At 41.7% G+C, this 14,288-nt stretch overlaps 1 protein-coding gene across 1 annotated transcript in view; it reads right to left on the bottom strand.

Moving 5' to 3' along the window:
* Positions 1-231: 231 nt before the first annotated feature.
* The window catches only part of LOC147737210 (uncharacterized), a 48,942-nt gene continuing 34,885 nt past the window's right edge, over positions 232-14,288 (bottom strand). The window contains exons 2-3 of the mRNA XM_086934489.1: positions 3,120-4,203; positions 232-2,869 (exon numbers count right to left, since the gene is read on the bottom strand). Coding sequence (XP_086790615.1) covers positions 1,716-2,869; positions 3,120-3,285 — 1,320 coding nt within the window. The 5' untranslated portion in view covers positions 3,286-4,203 and the 3' untranslated portion in view covers positions 232-1,715. The remainder of the gene's footprint in view (positions 2,870-3,119; positions 4,204-14,288) is intronic.

Below are 14,288 nucleotides of genomic sequence, written 5' to 3'. Positions count from 1 at the left end.
GTGTACCAAAAATCCACCTCAGTGCCCAGAACCCCTATCCGACTAGCAACAGTGTCTCATTCATTCTCTGTACTACAGCGAAGCTACCAATGAACAAGCGACTTTGGGACCTCTCAGGAATAGTGGGAATCAAGAACACTCTTTTGTTTTTATTCTCATAAATGTCCACAACGTGAGCAATCAGAGACACGGTATAGTTTAAAATGTTTATTTCAACTACGTGCTCAAAGATGGAGTATATTTGCTAACATAAGTGAAAAGATGCATACAATCAATACAATCAACATTGTTACAATTCCATAAAATACAAAGGGAGGAATCATATTATAATGATAGTGGAACCAGGTCTATAGCGCCTTGTGTACCACCCTCCCCTTGCTAGGAGCTAGGTATTATAATAATAGAAGATCTGTAGGTTAAAACCGGGAACCCCATACCTCCAAAGTCAGGTGAAGTGAATCGCATCCCAGATCAGCAGAGCTCTTTGTTGATTGAAAGGTTTTTCCCAAGTGCTAGACTCATGCATGCAGTGCAATATTAAAAGCACCTGAGTTTCAGAAATGAGCAGCTGTGTTCGTGTTGTGTTTAGAGCGTGGGCCGATCAACCTGCATCAACAGCATACATTGTTATTTTAACCTCAAACACTTTGTGCAGACTTGAGGTCACAGTGTGAGTCTAGAGATGTGAAAAACAGACCGTTCTCATGTGAAGGAAAAGCAAGATGTTTGTCTTTATTAAAACAGAGACATGTAGTGTCATGTGCAAAAACAGCAAAATGGCGTTTGAGCAACTAACTCACTTATGCTAATATAGCAATGTGTGCAGGCAGAATCGTATTCATCCCTACACTTTTACAGGTAGCATGAACAGGAACACTTGGATGTTTTTCTTTGCAACTCTTCATCGCCAAATAAAAACCACCAGTGCTTCTTTTCTTTTATTTCACATTGTGCTAGTCTCCCAGTGGATTTCCTGTTATATCACGTTTTTTTTTCTATGTGTACCGAAGTGAACAATCACTGGGAACAGACACTTTTATTATTCTACAAATCTTTGGTTTTCTTCATTTCTTCTAGTCGACTCTTCATTCATCTGGTATTTGAATAACACACCTAATTATATATTTGTTCCTGTAATTCCTTCATCTCACAATAACTGCACTGTTCTGCTCCTGTATATGTCCTCAGATGAGTCAATATTATTGTTAATGTTCTTAAGTTCTTTTTAAATTCACTGCATCTCTAGGATTATTTCTAAGTGAGTTAAATGAAGGTGTGCGTTCGCTGAGGCTATTCAGGATCAGAAATTGACAAAAGCTTGTCACACTTTTAGTACACTTGTAAGTTTTACCCAATGTTTGTTCGCAGTTGACAAAATCACTTCTGACATTCATTGCAATGCTCATTTTTACTCTGTGTATGTTAGTTGATGCATTTGTAGGTTTAATAACTGACAGAAGATATTCACACATTCACTGCACCTGAAAGGATTTTTCTCTGTGTGCATTAACTGATGAATCCTTAATGCAGAAGATTTCCTAAAGGTACTTATACACTCATTACAGTTGTACGGTATTTACAGAGTGTGTGTAAGCTGATGTCTATATAGGCTTGATAATTGACTACATTTATTCACACATTCATTGCACTTGAAGGCTTTTCTTCTGTGTGTGTTCGCTGATGCCTGTTTAGGAATGATAATGGACTACAGCTTTTCAAGCATTCATGGCATTTAAAAGATTTGTTTCCCCTTTGTGAGCTCGCTGATGATTTAATGCTGAAGAGTAAATAAAACTACTGCAACATTCATTGCAATGGTAAGGTTTTTCCCCAGTGTGTATTCGCTGATGTCTCTGGAGGCCTGTTAACTGACTGAAGCTCTTTACACATTCACTGCAATGGTATGGTTTTTCCCCTGTGTGTATTCTCTGATGTGTTTGGAGGTTTGAAATGTGACTGAAGCTCTTTACACATTCACTGCAATGGTATGGTTTTTCCCCTGTGTGTATTTTCTGATGTACGTGTAGCTGTGAAATCTGATTGAAGTTCTTTGCACATTCCTTGCAATGGAATGGTTTTTCCCCTGTGTGTATTCTCTGATGTCTGTGGAGGTTTGAAATGTGATTGAAGCTCTTTGCACATTCCTTGCAATGGTATGGTTTTTCCCCTGTGTGTGTTCGCTGATGTGTTTGGAGTTCTGCTAATGTACTGAAACTCTTCACACATTCACTGCAATGGTATGGTTTTTCCCCAGTGTGTATTCGCTGATGTCTCTGGAGGCCTGTTAACTGACTGAAGCTCTTTACACATTCACTGCAATGGTATGGTTTTTCCCCTGTGTGTATTCTCTGATGTGTTTGGAGGTTTGAAATGTGACTGAAGCTCTTTACACATTCACTGCAATGGTATGGTTTTTCCCCTGTGTGTGTTCGCTGATGACTGCGGAGGTTTGAAATTTGATTGAAGCTCTTTGCACATTCCTTGCAATGGTATGGTTTTTCCCCTGTGTGTGTTCGCTGATGTGTTTGGAGTTCTGCTAATGTACTGAAACTCTTCACACATTCACTGCAATGGTATGGTTTTTCCCCTGTGTGTATTTTCTGATGTACGTGTAGCTGTGAAATCTGATTGAAGTTCTTTGCACATTCCTTGCAATGGAATGGTTTTTCCCCTGTGTGTATTCTCTGATGTCTGTGGAGGTTTGAAATGTGATTGAAGCTCTTTGCACATTCCTTGCAATGGTATGGTTTTTCCCCTGTGTGTGTTCGCTGATGTGTTTGGAGGTCTGCTAACGTACTGAAACTCTTGGCACATTCACTGCAATGGTATGGTTTTTCCCCTGTGTGTATAATCTGATGTACGTGTAGCTGTGAAATCTGATTGAAGTTCTTTGCACATTCCTTGCAATGGTATGATTTTTCCCCTGTGTGTATTCTCTGATGTCTGTGGAGGTTTGCAATGTGATTGAAGCTCTACACATTCCTTGCAATGGTATGGTTTTTTCCCTGTGTGTATTCTCTGATGTGTTTGGAGTTTTGCTAACGTACTGAAACTCTTCACACATTCACTGCAATGGTATGGTTTTTCCCCTGTGTGTATTCTCTGATGTGTGTTGAGATTTGCAATTTGACTGAAGCTCTTTACACATTCATTGCAATGGTATGGTTTTTCCCCTGTTTGTATTCGCTGATGCTCTTTTAGGGTTTCTAATTGACTAAAGTTCTTGACATATTCAGTGGAATTGCACGATTTTTCTCCTGACCGTGTTTCCTGAAGGGTCAGCATAGTTAATAAACTACTTGCGTTATTTTCACATTCCCTGTATGCGTGTTATATTTTGGACGCTTGATTTCCGATTTAACAATAAAATACAAGACTCACTAAATACCTGCCACATTCATAATATCAGTAAGGCTTCCATGTGGGTGATTGCAACTTTAGATTGGATAATGGCTTCGCATGCTTGCGGGTAAAGCTTAATCTTTGTTCCGGTAGGTGCAAATTGGGACAATACTCTGTACTTTAGAGAGCAGATCTGCGCTTTCCTTTAGCCTTCAGTTGTTAGGCTCCACTTCGTTGTGCTTTTCCCTGGTGCCTGCGGTTTGGCTAGGAAGAGTTTGCAATACACCTGGAGCACTGAATGGTGGTCTGTTGCCAGTTTAGATAGAGAAGCACTGCTCTAGCCATATCATGATGATGAAGCGACTTGCAATGTGTACAGCTACTCCAAAGAGTGTCCCGGGGCAAAGCACAGGTCAGAAAAGAAAGTAAATCAGTTTGTTTCAAACATGGTCAAAAAGCCAAGTTTTCAACCTTTTTTAAACATTATCATATTGCTAACAGCTCAACGCTGCAATGGGATTTTGTTCCAAGCTATGGATCCCAAATAGACACGAGACCTTCCTCCAACTCTCATACCAGCCTCATGATCAAAGCTGGTGTTGGACGCTTGTTTATACAGCAGGTGATTTGTCAGTTTTGTTGCCTTAATTTTGTAGAGGTCATTTCTTCGTCTTGGGGTGTCGAGGTGCAGAGTTCAGACTCGTACACTCACTGAATTGCCTTTGACTGCTTCTTCCTGGATCTGTCCTCTGCATCTGATTGCACTGATGTTTTTGGAGCTCCTTATTTTTGATAATGTTTTCAGGTTTGATGTGTTATCTTCATTATTCATAATCAATCCGTGCCTTTAAGTCCTATTTTCTATCGGATGCAAAGAAATGCAATATTACTAAATGCAAATGTAAAGAATGTGAATACACAATATTTAACCAGCTGGATAAGACATCTCTTCTCTACCATATTTAAAATTTAGTAAGGATCATTTTAACATACATGGATATTTCAATAAAACTGTGGTTGAACATGTCACATTGTATTTACTTCTGAAAAGGCAGGGATTTACCATTAGAGTAACTTACTAAAGAAAGGGCAGCCACAGAGAACTCGTGCTACAGGTAGAGTTTTACGTAGATATACATGGACAAGATTTCATTTAAACAGAACAGGTTGTGGAAAAAGAGAGGAATCAGGAAGCTCTGCTGTTAATTCAGTTTCAGAAAGAAGCTACCAAAGGTAACTCTTCAGGAAGTATACATGACAAAGGTAGCTCTTTAGGAAGTATATATGACAAAGGTAACTCCAGACACCTTTTTCCACAATGCTTTCCTGTTCACACTGGATCAGCTCAAATGTCAACTCCCGCCTTTACCTAGCAGCTTATTAAGAGTCTTCCTATAAGTGCGACGGTCCTCATGATCGCGGTACTCGCGGTTGCGGTCCAACTGCCACCATCCAGGCGAACTGACCGCCATATTATGAGTGTGGTGGTGGGACCGCCCCCCCGCCAGGATCAAGGATCCTGCTGTGGCGGCGGTCTGCAAACACCCCAAATATGTTGGCAGTGCCGATTCCGACATCGCCGATCATATTACGGTCTGCATATCCACCTTCCTTTTCCCTGGCGGGGACGCCGCCATGAAAAGGATAAAGGACATGCAGGTGAGGGGGCCCTAACAGTTCCCCGGTCGATTCTTCTCCTGGGGTTGCATGCGGGGGGGCACATGTTGTGCAACCTCATGGAATTGCACCCTTGTTCCTGCACAGTGTGCCATGCATGACATGGTGCAGGAACGTGCTGCAGGCACTCTTAAGGTGGTGGTATGCTGTTTAGGCTCTCCAATGAGCCTAATACAGCCGCCGCGAGACCGCTGCTGCACTACCCACCCACCCTGGATTTAGGTCATAATCCGGCGGCGGGGTCACAATGGGCTTGGCAGTCTGCCTGGTACCTCCGCTGAGGTAGTCCCTTTGGAAGACCGCCACACTCGTAATAATGCCCTAAGTCACCTTCAACACATTTTACAGCCCTCCGGGCTCAAGCATTTCTGGATCCTTCTAACCTGGAAGGCTGGAGCATTATCCCGAGTTGAGGTGGATTTTCTATCAGCGGAATATATATCCATCTCCATTGAACTAGTGCCTGATTCTGAACTGAATGACAACTTAAAAAGTGAGTCTTTGGTTCTTCCTAAAGTAGATCAAGTTAAGATCCTGTTGTATTTCAATCAGCAGCTCCTTCCAGGGTTTTCTGTGAAACAGAATGAGGGGTTAATCTAATGGCCCGACTTTATATTGCGCACACAGATTTGGCAAACAAACATTAAATCATGTAATTTATTATTCAACAATATCAGTCATTTATTCCTTATAAAGAATCCATCACAACCAATAATGTAACTGAAATATCAAGCATCCAACAGATGTGTGCATATTAATAATTGTTTTTGTTTTTCAACATTTACAAGATATTTGACTTATTGTTGTCTGTCTGAAGGCCAGGATGCTACTTTGTGACTCGACAGGGCTTTGGTAGAGCGGGAAGAGGTGTCTGATGTCCACGGGTGAAGTCTCATGTCTCCATTCCCATCTTTCTTTTATCCAGGTATTCCTCATTCCATGTCCTTCAGCTCCCTAATCCCCTCGGTCTGTGTACTCACTCTACAGGGTTCATTGTTAGCTGTGGCAGGGTATACAATTGAAGCATGCACAGAGCCGATGTCTGATAATGGCCCGATAGAGAAGAGTGTGGAACAGTAAAGGTTTTAGATCCTACATCTGCCCAGCCCGGATCTCAGCAACAGGGAAAACAGAACAAAGTGGCTGGACAGGAAAATTAACAAAACAGTTTACAGACACGCAGTCAATATGTACCACGTGACCACTGGGTTTGTATCCCAAAACAAATTTATTTTCTTTTTGACTAAAGTTATCAAAATTTCAAAAACACAAGCACAAAACAAAAACTGTCACGACAGTGAATTCATGTGTACAATATCTACAAATATACAAGTTTACAAATGTACAATACTTACAACAACAAATCAAGCTAAACAAATAAGAATGACACGCCAAAAACAATGAAACAATTCAGTGATCAAAATAAATTGCAATTATGTACAATGCAAAATTAGTGCATGAAGCAAAGGTACGACCAGTCCATAGGACTATGAAACCAGGGGACATGCGGGGTAGATGGAATGAAGTGCCTGCCTGTCTACCAGTGGTCACGTGGTACATATTGACTGCGTGTCTGTAAACTGTTTTGTTAATTTTCCTGTCCAGCCACTTTGTTCTGTTTTTCCGATAGAGAAGAGGCCACGGTTGGCAGTACGGAGCTCAGAAGCTTCATTTCAGAAGCTCACCTGGGAGGTACTAACTGAGGAGGTGAACAGGAAGGGGCCTATTAGCTATAAACAAAGGTAGTGCACAGGTGAGTGCTTGTGAGGTATAAACAGATGAGGTGCACATATAGGTACCTATGAGGTACAAACAGAGCAGGTGCACAGGTAGGTGCTTATGAGGTATAAACAGAGGAAGTGAACAGGTAGGTGCTTCAGTGACTCGGAGACTACATCTGCTGCTAGACCCTCTTCCTATAATGCTGGCTCTTGCTCCTTCTACAACACTTGCTGCAGACATAGGGCCTGATTTAGAGTTTATCGGACAGGTTATTTTCCCAAACATAACAGATTCCATCCGCTTTATTACAAATGCCACAGGATATAATGCACTTTTAATAGGGTGGACGGGACACCTACCACATTTATGACGGAATAAACCATCCGCCTAAATATAAATCGGGCCCTTGGCGGACATTGTGTCCAGTGTCTTCTTAGTGTTGGAAAGCATCCATTTTATTAATGGCACAGTATTATCTCACCACTGCTGTGGCTTGCAGTCATAAGGCCATTATGAATGGTCTAAGCTGTGTGCCAGAATGCCTGTGAATAGTTTAGCATGAGCGTTTAGGAGGGAGATGGGTCTGTATGATGAGCAGGACTAGGGGGTTTTCCAGGGCCTGTAAATAAGCGTTATTACTGTTTCTCTCTTGGTGTCAGTGGGTTTGTCTGTGCCCCCAGATGAGTTATTTACAGCTTATCTATGCACAAATATTTGTAGTTTTTAGGGCTAAGCAACTCATTTTACAATGTTTGAAAACAAAACTAGTCAGATGATAGCTGCCAGGTGTACATGTTTTGCATGTGTAGAATCACACACTAGTAAATGCAGCGCACGCATGCTTCACCTTGTCAGTTTGTGAATGACCGCTAACTTCTGAGCAAGTGAGCATTCACAGACCCCAGTCTAACTCTTTCTGACACTGGAAACAATTAGAGTTTCACTTCAACAAAATGCGGGAGTAACTCTCCTTCCAGGGTAGGAAGAGAAATGGATCACCCTCTAAACATGGTGGCGAGTAGTGCTATATGGTACATAGCACCATTTATCCGGGCACAACTGGGGAAATGGTACAATGCACTGGGAAAATGGCATGTGATGACAATGTGACATGACATTCCTGGACATGTTTTTACACTTTTTTTGGGCTGTCTGTGTCCAGTTTATCAAGGCTCAGGGTTTAGTTTCAAGTCATGAGATAGTGCAGGATTAGAATAATTGTAATGTCATACATTCCAACAAATGCCTTTACCACGTATGCCTTTACCACGTAACACCTTTACCACGCAAGTCTTTACCATGCATATGCCTTGACCACGTAACACCTTTACCACGCCAGTCTTTACCATGCATATGCCTTAACCAAGCATAATGATTTACAACAATGGCCCTGCGATAAACCACCTCAAAACGACTTCATTCAAAGGACGATCAGCCGCACTCTCACTCTGTGTCCCACGAAGACGACAAACCATTGTCCAAGCGCTTTCTACTGTTTTATTAATTCTATAATGCAGCAACACTCAACACACAATGCCTACGCGTTTCGACTCACGCCTTCAACCGAGCAACCCAGTGTACGACAACCACAGTGTTTTTAAAACAAACATCACTACACATTTACGGTCTCCAACGCGGCTGTCTTCTAATCATCTATTACACGTTTTGTGATATACTTTTCAAATTCCCCTTGTAATTCCTCATTTCGTCCACATTTTCACACAGAAATGTTGGCAGTTTTCAGTGTTTAAGTATATAGATGCTCAGTATTTCTGGATTTCATATTTACGTGGGGAAGATAACTGCTTTTACCGGCCCCATCCGCATTAAAGAGATTATATGTAATAAGGGTTACACGCTGGCTGACCTCCAGACTGCCCCTGGGCTTGTCTTTATGGCTGCTCCACCTTCAAGTCTCTGTGGTTCGCAAGTAACCTTCCCCAACGGACAGGGCTCTTAGCGCCTTAATATCTCGGCGGGATGGTGTACTTGCTTGCAGCACATACAGGAGATCACCATATCTAATCAAGATGGCCAAACTTTATGACAAGGCCTAGAACACAAGCAAAGGTAATGCGCTGGGCAGCTTCCCCTACTTAGCTGTGTTCACATTCAGTCCTGGTAGGCAGTGCCATGCTCCCCGATGGAACTTCCTGCCACTGACGGGCTGATAATCATTTCCAACTCTAAAGCTGATGTATTTCACGAATAGAACAATATCCAACAAGCCTTTACTCTTTCCTACAGCATCACTCTCGCAAATAACATTTGTTCTCCAGCAAGGCTAGGTGACAGCAGTAGCCAGTGTGTCAGGGGCTCTAGTCCAAGAAAGAAATTCCCTCTTTGACCCATGTTAAACTGTGAAATACAGCAATAATTAGGAGTTCAGTGGGCCCCGGTGCCACTGCACCTGCTGCGCAAATGGAAGCTACGCCTCTAGTTTGAAAGTAGGAATGGAGGAAAAACAATCCGTGTTTGGGATAAATGTGATTGTGAATACATAGAAAATTGCGGCTGTGCTTATGTCATTTAATGTGTTTTTTAATTTGTAAGGCAGGCTTGGGGAATACCTAATTAAAAGAGGCTTTCTATCTTCTACGGCAGAAAAGGGTGTACCTACAAAGAAATACACATACAAAGGTTTGCACAGGTCCACAACACACACACACAAAATATGAACACACAGATAAGAGTGAGTGTAGTTGGCGGAGTACCACTACACCGAATTCTGTGGAATTGATCAAAAACTCTGTGAATTCTGCTCTGCAACTCCATTCCGTCTCACCACAATTAAGAAAACAGAATCCTCACATACCCTTGGGAAAACGACAAGTAACATTATTACATGCTAAAATGCATATAATCATCTCACAAAAGTGAAAATGAAAATACAGCAAGCAGTGAGAGAAGTGATGATTTTGGGGTCCTTTTTAACCAAGGGAGAGGACCAAGCAGAATCCTTGAACACAAACAGCAAACAATGCTGAAATGTTTTGGTGGTGGTCCCATCCTCCTTGGACCACCCCAAGCACAGGTATGGGCAAAAATACAATCCCAACCAAAGGCCCTGCAAAGCATTATGGGACGAAATTCTAAAGTGCAGTGAATATTATAGTATCCAATATCAAAACCCTCCTCAGGGGGCAGGCTCTCAGGCTCAGCTGAGAGCTGATACAATAATATTCACTAAACTCCAGAATCTTGCCCAATAATGCCCCGCTTTCAGCAAGCAAGACCATTTTTTTCTGCTCTCGCTTGCTAGAAGTGGAACACAGTTTGTTGTGGCTTGGCCAGAGCGGGACAGCTCCCACCTAGCCACAACAAACAGCTATGTCCCAGGGGTGGGCAGCCCGGGACATAGCAGGAGGCTGCCCTGGGGGTGGCCAGGGCCATTACTGTCTGCAGGTTCTTCATATTTTCTCCAGGGCTGCGGAGGGGCCATATGTCCCCTGCAATACATTTAACAAAAACGAGGTGGCAGTCCCTGGGGTTGCAGGGGGGTCTGTGTGGCCCCCACACATCAATTAAAATTGGAGCCCTTGAGAGGTGGTCCCTGGGTCTCCGGGAAGACCGTGCAGGCCCCCCCTTCCAAATTGACAAAAGGCCCAGGGAGATGGCATTCCCCGGGGCCACAGGGGTTCTGTGTGGCCTCCCGCATTATTTAAAATTAAAGCCCTGAGAAGGTGGCAGCCCCCAGGATGGAGAAAGGGGGGTCTGCGCGACCCAAGCTTTGTGTAAAGAGAAAGCCCCAGGGAGGTGGCGGACACCGGGGCAGGTGGGGAGTCAAAGAGCCCATTCAATTATAATTAAATAAGCACCGGGGAGGTGGTGGTTCCTGGGCAGTGGGGGAGGCTGTGCAGGGCTCGACAGATCCACTCGCTCGCTCGCATTTCCGAGGGAGAATGGAATTGATTAGGACGGGCTATTTTTAGGTCCTACTCGCCCTTTCTGGTGCGTAGGAAGACAAACTAACTTTTGTACTCTGTTTTTGAAAACGGAGCAAAAGTGACAAGATAACAAGATTTAAAGGCATTTTTATTGCTCACAAAGCAAAAAAGATGCCTTTAAATCTTGTTATCTTGTCACTTTTGCTCGGTTTTCAGAGACGGAGGTGAAGTAGGTAACAGTCAGGTCGAGGGGATTTTCCAAGGTACTAGACCTGCAGGACTAGTACAATTTTTTGGATTTTTTGAGCCCTGCTGTGCGAGCCTCCCCCACTTTCATTTTTAAAGAAGCCCTGTTATATTCTCATTGTACATATTGTTAATGTCTCTTTAAAGCTTGTGCATCATTCAGTACTTTACTGGTTCTACTTAGAACATCCACTGCTGCTAGGCACCAGGTCAGTTGCACTGTTCCTGCCTGCCAGCCTGATGCTTTTTGTTGCTGTACCACATTTGGATTAAAAGACTTAAATCTACTTATGTTCCAGCCTTATCTGTAACATAATTTATGGCGACGAGGGTCAACCTAGAAGATTTCACACTCCATCAACTTTAATCTCCTGTGGCACAGGTGTGGGGTGAACCGGATTTGTATTTAAGGTATTTCTGACTAACTTCGAGGAGTTATTCCGATCTCCACTTACTTTTGCTTCCTTTTCCTGGAAACCAGGATTTTATTATCTTGTTTCGGTAGGGAGAAGAGGATTTTAAACATTTTCATAACTTCTACATTAGCTTATATTCAAACGCTCCTGAAGGATCACGAGCGACACTCACGAGCAACACTTACTGTATTGCTGCACTCTCCTGCATTCTCGTGCGGCTGTCTGGGAATTCTGCACTGAGCTGAGGTGAGGAGGAGATTCCTGACGCTGACGTTGACGTTGCCTCTATTACGTTGCCAACAGAGCCCGCTTACAATTGGCTGCATTACTCGGTGAAAGCTTCTTCACTATTGGTCTGCATCACTTTACGTGACGTCATACAAACGCGGCGGCTATTTTGTGGAATTGGTAACCAGGACAACGTCTCTCCGAGTACGATAACACTCCTCTGAGTAAAATAATCGCATTTTAAAAGAATATTTATGCGATAGCCAAACAATTTCACAGCGGCGTTTTCACGGAAAAATAGTATGTGCAGTTTATTTTCCTAAATTTAATACTTTTAAAACTGGACGACTTTTGACTTTTGACTTTCTCCATTCTGGCAGCAATAACAAATTTGGATTACCGTTGAATAATACATATTATTAGTTGTGAGCAATACATTTATTTACTTCTGAGTTTTCAAGGATTGATACACATGCATGAATTTTTTTTTCTTTCAATTTCATACATATTCATACTGTCATTTGTCTTATGATTATAATATATGTAAGTTTTACACATTGATTTCATTGTAATTATAGTAGTCTGGTTTTGTTCTCATGGCCATGCAATTTGATCCACCGGAAATTTTTTTACAACATAAAGGAGATCCACCTTTACCCTGGACACGTTGGAAGGAAGAATTTATTAATTACATGAAGGCATTTGATGGCGAACGCATGGGAGCAGAAAGAAAAAAGAGCATTCTTTTACATTGTTTGGGCTCTGAGGGACAAATGGTGTTTAGGGCCCTTCCACAAATTCCGCCCTCTGAAGGAGAGGGTGAAGGTACCAATGTTTATAAGGAGGCTTTGTTAAGATTAGAGAAAAGGTTTAAACCAGTCACGAATATTGCGTTGAACAGGTACAAATTCTATACCAGAGCACAGCTTGATACCGAATCCTTGGATGATTTTATCACTGCTTTGAGGTCATTATCTATACATTGTAATTTTGGCAATATGTGTGATGAAATGCTGAGAGACCAAATTATAGTACATGTTAAAAACAAAAAAACACAGGAACGTTTGTGGGAGTTAGGGGATCCAAAATTACATGAAGCCATTGCAATTGCAAAATCATTAGAACAATCTGAGAAGTGGATGAATACTGTTAAAAAACATTCTGAACAAAAATCAGATTTGGTTGATGAGGTATGTCTGGTAAAACGCACAGAATCAGCTACTAGTGGAAACACTCATTCGAATTATAATTTCAATTCCAGCAGAAATAATGTTCAAGGAAATGCCAGAAGATTTGATAAGTCATTTATATGTTATAGATGTGGTAGTAGGACACATTTAGCTTCATACGGGGGATGTCCTGCTGCTAACAGAGAGTGTAGGAAGTGTGGTAGATTTTTTCTAATATGTGCAGAGACCTCAAGAAAAATATTCCTAACTCTCAAGCTAAAGTCGCTTCTCTCATGGAGGAGATTCCAAAACTTAGTAAATGTGACTGTACTGGAAATCACTGTGATGACAATAAGGGTTTTGTGGTTTGTTTAATGGAATCTATTTCAAATGTAAATGATTCCACTGATGGTATTTGCATAAAAAAACCTGTTTGTGAAGTGGAAATTTTGAATATCAAATTAGAGCTTATGGCTGACTCAGGGTCTCCTTGGACTATTATTACAAAGGAGTATTTTGATTTGTGACTTAGTTCTGTTCTTAACATTAGGGACATTTCTGCATCTGACATTGTATCTGTAAGTTTCAATGAAGACAAAATTGATATGTTAGGTTATTTTACTGTGGATCTTACATTTAAAACTAAATGTTTGAGGGTAAAGTTGTACGTGCCTGCAAAAGGTGTTAACGTTCTAGGTTGGAGAGACCAGTGGAAGTTTGGAATTACTTTAAATCCTTGTGCCACAGAGCCAGTAATGTTGGATAAAAGACTTGATCTGGAGAACATTGCTTCTTTAAAACATGAAGATTCATGTAGGTTACAGACTTTGGTAAAAGAAGAGTTCAAAGATGTGTTCTCGGACACATTGGGTAAGATTAAGGACTATTCACAAAGAATTAAACTCAGGAAGGGGGTGGTTCCTGTAAAACAAAAACTGAGAGGTGTACCCATCAATGTGAGAGAAGAACTTAAGAAAATGTTAAATGATTTAGTGTCTGAGAATATTATAGAACCTATTGAATCTGCAGAATGGGTTTCTCCCATTGTTTTGGTGAGAAAACCTGATAAAAGTCTGAGAATGTGTGTGGACCTTCGAGCTCTTAATTCAGGGATCATTGTGGATTGTCATCCTCTTCCGAACATAAATGAGGTTGTATCAATGTTGGAGGGGGCAAAAGTATTTTCTACTTTAGACCTAAGGTCGACTTACCATCAGGTACCCCTAACGGAAGATTCAAAATGTCTGACAGCGTTCATTACTCCTCAGGGATTATTTCAGTACACTCGGATGCCGTTTGGGTTTGCCTCGGCGGCATCTGTATTACAAAGGGTTATGTTCAATATTTTTAGAGATTTGGATGAGTTCGTTAGATGTTTCCAGGATGACATCCTAATTTTCTCAGCTAATAACAATGATCATTTGCAACATTTGAAGCGTGTTTGTGGGAAATTGAGAGAAAATGGCCTTACTTTGAAACTCAACAAGTGTAAAATGTTTCAACATTCTGTGGAGTATTTGGGTCACACGTTGTCTGGGGATGGAGTTGTTCCAAAAAAGTCTAATATTGATGGTATTACAAATGCTTCTGCTCCTAAAAAT

The sequence above is a fragment of the Lissotriton vulgaris genome, chromosome 1_1 (assembly GCF_964263255.1).
Source record: "Lissotriton vulgaris chromosome 1_1, aLisVul1.2, whole genome shotgun sequence".
NCBI lineage: Eukaryota > Metazoa > Chordata > Amphibia > Caudata > Salamandridae > Lissotriton > Lissotriton vulgaris.
Note: the sequence above shows the minus strand (reverse complement) of the source record. Positions and strands in the feature narration are given on the sequence as shown.